At 37.4% G+C, this 9,942-nt stretch overlaps 1 protein-coding gene across 16 annotated transcripts in view; it reads left to right on the top strand.

The window, feature by feature from the left end:
- Positions 1-8,722, top strand: part of ctbp2a (C-terminal binding protein 2a) — a gene marked incomplete at its 5' end in the record, with an annotated part of 53,720 nt that extends 44,998 nt beyond the window's left edge. For 5 of the 16 annotated variants that reach the window (XM_081393801.1, XM_081393799.1, XM_081393802.1 and 2 more), the window contains 7 exons: positions 516-660; positions 1,781-1,987; positions 2,716-2,930; positions 3,049-3,179; positions 4,137-4,264; positions 4,672-4,786; positions 6,234-6,544. In XM_081393801.1, the coding sequence (XP_081249927.1) occupies positions 516-660; positions 1,781-1,987; positions 2,716-2,930; positions 3,049-3,179; positions 4,137-4,264; positions 4,672-4,786; positions 6,234-6,294 (1,002 nt within the window). In that variant the 3' untranslated portion in view covers positions 6,295-6,544. Of the gene's footprint in view, positions 1-515; positions 661-1,780; positions 1,988-2,715; positions 2,931-3,048; positions 3,180-4,136; positions 4,265-4,671; positions 4,787-5,848; positions 5,975-6,230; positions 6,545-7,971 lie in introns of those variants that run through there. The other 11 variants (XM_081393809.1, XM_081393811.1, XM_081393800.1 and 8 more) reach the window with 7 other exon arrangements.
- Between the last annotated feature and the right edge of the window lie 1,220 nt (positions 8,723-9,942).

Genomic DNA, 9,942 nt, shown 5'->3' on the forward strand with positions numbered 1-9,942 from the left:
AGGTTCGATTCTCAATACCGGCAGGAAATGACTGAGGTGCCCTTGAGCAAGGCACCTTACCCCAAATCACTCCCCGGGCGCCACAGCAAAATGGCTGCCCACTGCTCCGGGTGTGTGTGTCCATGGCTTGCAGTGTGTGTGTGTGTGTGTGTGTGTGTGTGTGTGTGTGTTCACTACTCACTGCTCCTAATGTGTATGCACTAACTTGGATCGGTTAAATGCAGAGTACAAAATCAGAGTATGGGTTACCATACGTGGGCGTCACTTCACTTTTTGCTATTTGATTCAGAATATGGTTTTGTAAAAAGTAAAAAACAAATAATTATCAAACTGGGAGGAAATCCATTAAATGACATGTACACGAACATGGCAAACTCATCATGAGGAATGCATTACACCCACATACTCCTCCCAGGCCCAGGATGCTACAAAGAAATGATTTATGTGTGCTTAATAAACATCCCCCAGTTTTGTGCCCTGATGTTTATAGTGTGGAATAAATGTGTCTGTGGCAGGTGTTGAACGAGGCGGTGGGGGCGATGATGTACCACACCATTACTCTGACCAGAGAAGATCTGGAGAAATTTAAAGCCCTCCGAATCATAATCCGCATCGGTAGTGGATATGACAATATCGACATTAAAGCAGCTGGAGAGATGGGTAAGAGCATCGGGTGACAAATGCTAAGACATGTTTCCTGCTCACGACTTTTGGTCTTAATAGAGACGTTTGTAGAATAAGAAGTTGATACCTGACATACAAATGTAAATTTGCCCCATTATTATTATTTTATCTAGATAATAAGAATAAAAACCCTATCTAAAAATCACATGCATCATGTGACAACAGTGTCTTTGTGTTGCTTCGACAGCTTTCTGGACAATAATATACACCTGAGAAACTTAAAACATTGATAATATTGTGAAAAGCTGGAGCAAATGAAATGCAGAATGTATAAAGATGTTGAGTTTATATAGTGTGATACTTGGCATCACAGAGAATACACTTCTGACATCGTATACTGCTCAGCTGAGAATCTAGGTTCAATCTTTGTTCAGAAAAACAAAGTACTCTACATGTAGTGAGGAAAAGTTGGAAGTTTGAGAAGTCTTTCAGAGACAGAAGAAGGTAGAGGAGGACTAATTGTTCCTCTGGGACAGACCGTTTATGTGGTTAGAGTTAAAGAAAGAATGTATTCTGGCTGGATAATGATCTCCATTTCTCCTTTTAAAGGGGTGGTGTAATGCCCTTTTCACAAGATGTAAACTAAGTCTCTGATGTCCCCAGAGCGTGTATGTGAAGTTTTAGCTCAAAATATCCCACAGATATTTTATGTTAAAATTGAACGCACCGTTTTTGTGTCTGTCCCTTTAAATGCAAATGAGCTGCTGCTCCCAGCACAGAGGGCGGAGCTTCAACAGTTTTTCAACAGTAAATTTTAGGGTTAGTGATTGTCACTAACCCGGGAGGAATGTCGTTTGTTGTAGTCCTTAAAAAAAAGATTTGTTTAAAAGCAAATATCTTCCTTTGCTTTGAACTTTGAGCATTGTAACTTTGCAGATGTTGTTTATGCTCAAACAGCAACATTACACACTAACTAAAGTTAAAAAATGAAATCATAATCAACCACCCCTTTAATGATGGCTGGATAAACTTATAGGGTTTACTTGACTAGAAGTATGAATGGACCATCTGAGGCCTTGTCTTGTTTATTGAATGTTCGGATATGTAAACATCAATCTTTCTATGAATCAGACTGAGCATTTGTGCACGTCTGCAGGTATCGCAGTGTGTAATATCCCATCAGCCGCTGTGGAGGAGACGGCAGACTCGACGCTTTGCCACATCCTGAACCTGTACAGGAGGAACACGTGGCTGTACCAGGCCATGCGGGAGGGCACACGGGTCCAGAGCGTGGAGCAGATCCGAGAGGTGGCGTCAGGGGCCGCCCGCATCAGAGGGGAAACACTCGGACTTATTGGCTTTGGTGAGAGACAGAAACAGAGAAACACTTCATCAACAAACTTAAGAACATTACACAATTGTGTTAAGCATTACATAATATAATAATGCTTGTTAATGCCATTAATAAAAGTTATACAATTGAGTTATAGTTAAATTATAATTTTTTATTTTTTTACATTAGTTGTTTGTTCTGTATTATACATTGAAATACAAATTTGAGATATAAATGATATATATGCTTTTAATCCAAAGCAACCTATATATATTAACTATTTAACATTTTACATACATTTTCAGTCATCATAAATTGAAGTATGAGAATTATGTAGTGATTGAAACATGAAATGAATAATAATCATCAAATCATTTAGTATTGAAATTCTTATGTAAGCACAATCTAACCTTACCCCTTATAAGACTAAATTCAAGCATTTAACTAAAAATATAATATAATAATAAATAATATAATTTAAAGTGCTACAGACTTTTGACTGGTAGTGTACATGAAAGTATTATATGTACATATTAAAAATCACAGGAACCTCAAAGGAATGGTTCAAATGAATTATGTCATCTATTCACTGTCTGGTCATCCATGTATAACTAAAGTCAGTGGTGAAAAGAGTTAGTTAAGCTCCAAGAAGGACAAACAAGCACTATAGCTGTCATACAAGTTATATAAACAATCCTAAAGTAATTTCTGCTGGATGGGTTTGTGTGTCTATATATTTATGTATATTTGTGTTGTAGGCCGATCAGGACAGGCAGTGGCTGTTCGAGCAAAAGCGTTTGGCTTCAATGTGATCTTTTACGACCCATACTTGCAAGACGGTTTAGAGCGATCGCTGGGCGTTCAGAGAGTTTACACCTTACAGGACCTCCTGTACCAGAGCGACTGTGTGTCTCTCCACTGCAACCTAAACGAACACAATCACCACCTCATTAACGATTTCACCATCAAACAGGTAGACTACACACAAACAGTCCATTAATCACATGCTGTTATCATGAGCGCCATCTAGTGGCGGTGGCCTGAACATGACTTTGAGGACTTGTGAAATATCATGCATCATGTTTTCGTAGATGCGACAGGGAGCGTTTCTAGTCAACACAGCCCGAGGGGGTCTGGTCGATGAAAAAGCCCTGGCTCAGGCTCTAAAAGAGGGAAGGATACGAGGGGCCGCCCTGGACGTTCACGAATCTGAACCCTTCAGGTAACATTTGTAATGACATACTAATTAGAACAATGTTGCTGTACACCACAATTTGTCTTAAGATAATAGATGTAACTCCAAACATCTCTTCAGCTGCACCTAAATTTGCATACTATTACTTCTATATAATATGCAATATTAGGATTAGTGCATCCCAGATTATAGTACATTGACAATGGTGTGTAATTTCAGATGTACAAACATAGCAAGGACTGCAAAGTTTTCTGCTCTGGCATTTTACTTTTCTAGAACATAATGGAAATTTGTTATGGGTGCACAACATGTATTATTTCTTCCCATGGATTAATTTCTTTCGCTTGTATTATTGTGCTATTCTCATTTGATTATTATCACAATGTATTGCAATGTATCCAACGTTGAGTAATAATGAATTTTCAAAAGTTTGCATTTGGGAATATTACTATTTAAAAAAAATAATAAAAAGAAACAAACACTTTTATTCAGCAAGGATGCATTAAATTTATAAAAAATTAAAAAAGATTTTGTAACTACTTTTTTTTTAATTATAATTTATAAAAACTGTTTACTGTTTCAAATAAATGCTTTTTAACTTTCTATTCATCAAAAAAGCGATTGTGCTGCATTCACTCACAAAAATGAGTTTTATATATTTACAGTAGGAAATTTACAAATATCTTCATGTAACATGATCTTTACTTAATATCCTAATGATTTTTGGCATAAAAGTCAAAAATCGATAATTCTAAACCATACAATGTATTGTTGGCTATTGTCACAAATATACCCATGCGACTTGTCACTGGTTTTGTGATCCAGGGTCACATATACTAAAATGGAAACAGTTTTAAATGTAAATACATAGTAGTGTATGTACTTTCACATCACCATTGAAGTACATCCTTTCAATGTGTAGTAAAAGTATGCAAATCAGGATATAGTCTCATTCTGTCTCTCTATGCTATGGTTTTCTCTCAGTTTTACTCAGGGTCCTCTGAAGGATGCGCCCAATCTGATCTGCACCCCTCACACGGCGTGGTACAGTGAGCAGGCCTCACTAGAGATGAGAGAGGCCGCGGCCACTGAGATCCGCAGGGCCATCACTGGTATGAAAGCTCCCATTGACCTCTCTCTTAAAATGTTTTCTGTTCAAAATGTAACCCCTTCTGAGGATGTCATTGTAGAATTGGCATACGAAATTGTGATTATCATAGGGTTGCATGGTTAATTGGATGGTATGTGAACTGTGAAGGGAAGAGGGTCCTGATTTACCTCTCTTTCTCTCACTCCTATCTATCTATCTAGCTATATATATATATATATATATATATATATATATATGTATCACATAACTTTTCAAACTGTTATTTTAACATTCTTGTGCTGCCTAGCAAGCACTTGTATTTCCTTCAGGGAATGTAAATCTAGTTCTTTATATAAACTCTGTCTCCCTCAAAGGATCCGTTCTGTTGTACATCAGTCATCATGTCTCGGGGTTCGTTCTGTTTTTCAGGTCGTATTCCAGACAGTCTCAGAAACTGCGTCAACAAAGAGTTTTTTGTTACTACGGCGCCGTGGGGGATGATGGAGCAGCAAGTACACCCGGAGCTCAACGGAGGAGCTTACAGGTGTGAAAAGAGATTTTAAACATGCACAGAACCTAACATACATTACCTGTCATATCATACTAACCTTTATTCCATCCACCCTTGAGTTTAACATCTCAAACATCCTTGTTTCTGGGATTGAGAATCGAGAACCGGTTCTCATTTAGAACCAGACCCAAATGATTTTCATTCCATTCAGTTCTATTAATCTTCCAGTTCTATTACTCTTCCATAAATATATATATATATATATATATATATATAGTATATAATGTTTGTATGTATATACAAACATTCTTAAAGCTATAGATATACTTAGAAGTAAAACTGAACATTTTGAATATATCAAGAATATATCAAGAATATGAATTCAATTTATTGTTTTCAGTATAAATCTAGCATAATTTAGTGATATTTATGAGCTAGTTTCAGAAAAGTTTAATAAATAGTATAATAATAATAAATAGTAATAGTTTAATATATATATATATATATATATATATATATATATATATATAAAATATATATATATATATATATATATATAATGGTTCAATAAATGGTTTAATATATATATTATTTTTTAAATAAAATAATTAGTTATAGTATTTACTAAAATATTGAAAAAATAGTATAATAATAAATAGCAATGGTAATAGTAATAATTTAATAAATAATAAATATAATTTGTTAATTATAAATGGTATTAAAAACATCAAAATATATTAAAACAAAATTAAAGGTGCAGTAAGTGATTTCTGAGAAACGGTGTTGATATTTGAAATCACCGAAATAAACGTGCCCCTACCCAAAAGGATCACACCCCTATCTTGATAACTCTGCCCCAAATCCCTCCCCCCTCATGATTGCATACGCCCCTTACTGCTGATTGGCTACAAGTGTGTTTTGGTGCTCGGTCTGATCCACTTTTAACAGCATTTCTGAGAATTTCACTTACAAAAGTACTAAATCCTTAATCAAATCTCTGAGGGACCTATATTGTCAAATAAAATCTGAATCAAAACCAGATTCATTAAATTCCCTCTAATCGCCATCCCTGCTCTTTTCCCCACTCTACTCAAGATCACTCCTTCCTCGCAGTGAGATGAAATACTCAACAAACTCATTCATTCTGATGTATGAGCAGCCAACCAACACAGCGGCGGTGTTCAACAATGCAAACAATCTTCATTAGTTCATCCCTGTGTAGTGAGTGTAATCCCTCCAGATCGCAATATGCAAATAGACTTAAAGGTTACCGCCGTCTGTCCCTGTGGCACACATAAATTAACTCGCTCTACATCGACAGCATCACCTCTAGCTTTACCCGTTATGACCCCTCTGAACGTTTCCCTCAACTAACACCTCATTGTTATGCATTTAACTCTCCAACCCACACATATAAACACACACACACACACACACACAATGTGTGTTGCTCAGTCTGATTGCTTCTCTCGCTCAGCAGAGTGGCCCAACCGCTACCAGCCGTTTCTCCTGGTGGCCTGCAAGACAAAATGTATACCTAAACAATGACAGGTAAATATTCCCAGAGTACTGCAACACAGCTGTCGCCAGGTATCAAGATACAGCCCAAATAGCTCTGAAAGACATTGATGAACAAAACAGTGAGGTCTGAAACATCAAGCATATCCTTACTTTGATTTGACAACTTTTGTTTTTACATTTCTCATTCTCATGTGCAATGGAACATGCTATCATGTGATACCTTCCTATTGACTGAAATGTTACATAAAGGCTGAACAGCAGTTTTACTTATTTTACTGATACAGTTGTGTGTGTTTTTTTGTGTGTGTTATTGGTCTTTTTATTTAAAGGAATTAAATTATCAAAAAAGGGATTTAAAGGAACCGTATGTAAGAAATGTATTTCAATGAATCATAAAATGAATCATTTCAATGAATCATAAAAGAGATAAGAACAGTAAAAGTTACAGGTATATTGTAGTTATCAAGTAATCAGTTTAAACTATTTGCAAATAATATTTTATTTTAAAATTTGCACACATTCACTATTATTCGTTTGTCTCAACGCAAAACGTTTCTCGTATCGTCATATTCCGTTATGAATAAAAGGTTTAGTAGTTTTTTGGCTGCAAAATGAATTGGTGAGACTTTACAATAAGGTTAAATGAACTATAATTAAATTAACTAACATGAACTAACAATGAGCAACACATTTGTTACGGTATTTGTTCATCTTTATTAATGTTAGTTAATAAAAATCCAACTGTTAAATGTTGAAATGAACATTAACAAAAAATAATGCTGTAGAAGTATTGTTCTTTCTCAGTTCATGTTAACTAAAGTAGTTAGTTAAGTCAAGTCAAGTCACCTTTATTTATATGAAAATAATACAACAAAGTTTGTTTCTAGAAGAAAATTGAGCCATCCTTAAGTAAGGCAGATCAATAATATTGTTGAATATTAAATGTCCTCAACTAAGCCAAGGCAACAGTGGCAAGGAACCAAAACTCCATCAGTGACAGAATGGAGAAAAAAACCTTGGGAGAAACCAGGCTCAGTCGGGGGGCAGTTCTCCTCTGAGCAACGAACGAACAGTGTGTGATTATGATTCAGGCAGCATTGCAGGTCAGAAGTCAGATTGCATCGGAGCATTCAGAATATTTATCCAGTTCCATCTGGTTGGAAGTCGGAGTCATCACGCCGGTATGGAGACGAGTTTGTTGAGGATCAGCGCCGATGGCTGTCGTGTCGATGAGGAGTTCACAGGGCTGATGACGCTGGCACTTCAGGGATGCGTTGTGGATGGGTCCACATCTGATCTGGATCCGGCCCGGATCCGGCTGACTTCAGTAAAGCTCGGAATAAACAGAAAGACTAACATTAGCGTAGATGCAATTCTTCTTATGATGTAACGAGTACATCCAGTGTTATAGGAAGTGTCCCCGGTTCCGGCTGACCTAATCTATGCAGCCTAATTTTAACTAAAGTGTGTTACCAATTAATTTTAAGCATATAAGCAGAAGCCTTGAGGTCAAACAATTTCAAGCATGAAAAACATTTCAATCATATTATGTGCCTAAACTTTTGACTGCTAGTGTATAAATAAAATATTTCAGCCAAAACTAAGCTTTGAGTCTGCAAGCAATTTGTTGTAGTCAAAGAGTGTAGCGTTAAACCAATGACCTCACCGTAACTCTATATTCTCTGTCTTTTCTCCAGGTTCCCCCCTGGTGCAGTGGGTGTGTCTCCTGGTGGCATGGGTGGACAAATAGAGGGCATGATGCCTGGCGGGGTGCCCAGCGCCCACCCCCTGCCGCCGGGCACCCAGCCCAGCCTCGCCCCCTCCCCCACCCAACTCCTCAAACACAACGACCATAGAGAACACCTGGCCAAGTCATAACCACACACCTGACCGCTGACCAACTGCAAATCGTAGAGACTAAGAGACAGTGAACGGGTGAACAAGCAATCAGCTGCCAGCGCCAGCTGCACCAGAGACATGCTTCACGGACGTCTACCACTGTCTTGTTTTCAGTTTGAGTGTTTTTCATTTACTGTTCATTTACGTTTTAACCTAGGAAGTTCGGTGGTTTGGTTTCTGTTGTTTTTGCGAGGGGCGGACATCATTTCCACCTGTTCCAATGCAGGTGGGCGGTGCTTTCTTGTCAGGAGGCGCGGCATTACGCGATGGCCACGCCTCTTTCCTCGTGCACCAGTTTGAAACTATTGACTGATACCCTACCCACATGTCATGCACTTCTCTTCTTCCTCCTCACCTTGTTTGGGCACGTAACAGAACTCAACGCAGTTATACGTTTCAACATCGTTTCTATCTTTACATCCACGGAATTAGTGCTCGTCTTTGTTTCAGTGTTAAAAGTGCTTGATGATAAAAAATATATATACAGTGTATCTATTAAGAGAACAGAGAGGGAAAGGCTGTTCTTGGGCAAAAATAAAGATGATAGAGAAATTATTGGAATTTTTTTTTCAGAACATTTAGAGTAGCTGACCTCTTGTTTACAGAATTGCACAAATTGAACAAGCACCAGCTCAGAAACCACCCCTCTTTAAGACCCAAGAGCACACTATTTTACTAATATATATCTATATATATATATAAATTAATTTAGATCAATTTTTTTTTTTTTCAGGATTTGTTCGATTCTGTGTCAGGTTTTTAAATGTCAGTTCCCAAAAACGGCAATTTGGATTTGAGTGAACGTCACCGTGAGGAACATTTTGATTTTGTGTTTGCTATGAGTTCTGTAAAACTCCAAAAATAGATGGCAGCTCACACAGAAAAGGGACTGGAGTGAAAAACCGCCCCTGTCTCAGGAAGAACATTTACTCCAAAACACGCGACAAACCGGTGGTCTAAATACTCGCTCCTTCCCATCAGCCTCTTCGCCTACCCGAGGTATTTTTATAGATCTGACATCCAGTGCGTTTTTTGGTGTTGAATGTATGGCAGTTCAATTAGATTTGTATTGTCTAGTTTAATGTTTTTGTAACCATACTTTTCCTGTGATCCTCTCCCTGTTCCTTTCCTTTTGGGTTCTTTATGTGGAAGCGCACTGTTCGGAGCTCATTGTGTTGTTTATATGCAATATCCTGAGGTCCTCGGCCAACTCCAGTCAGGTTGGTTCCAGAACTGTAGGTTTGGTTTTTAGTGTGAGTATTTGTATTTGTTTATTGTATCGAGGTGAACATTTAGCATACAGTGCAGTTCAAATAAAGAAAATACCGTTCTGACTTTCTATACTGTGCTCGTGTGTTTGTCTCACTTTACACACGCGTTGATGAAGGTCAGACAAGGATTGGCAGCATCTGCTGTGCTGTGACCTTCAGATGCCCCTGCGTGATTCTGGAGGCCACGAGGGGTCGCTGTGGCTCTGGGTTAATATGTTGCTTGATGCAGCGATCATATGGAAATACTTGCATGCTTATTTTTGGAAAAGATATAATGAGGGAAACTATACTTTTGAAAAAAAAAAAAAAATCACTACAAACTTTACAAATCACACTAAATTTTGGGGGTCTTAATTTTGAGAGAAAATAGTTTATTTTAAAATATAATAGTTTTTTATATAATATAATTATATTATATAATGAAATTGTGAAGGGCTAGTTTCCCTCTTTTTCTTCACCAAAAAATTTTTGACCCCACAAACATTAAATATCATTGCA

The sequence above is a fragment of the Scardinius erythrophthalmus genome, assembly GCF_964197995.2.
Source record: "Scardinius erythrophthalmus genome assembly, chromosome: 19".
Lineage (NCBI taxonomy): Eukaryota > Metazoa > Chordata > Actinopteri > Cypriniformes > Leuciscidae > Scardinius > Scardinius erythrophthalmus.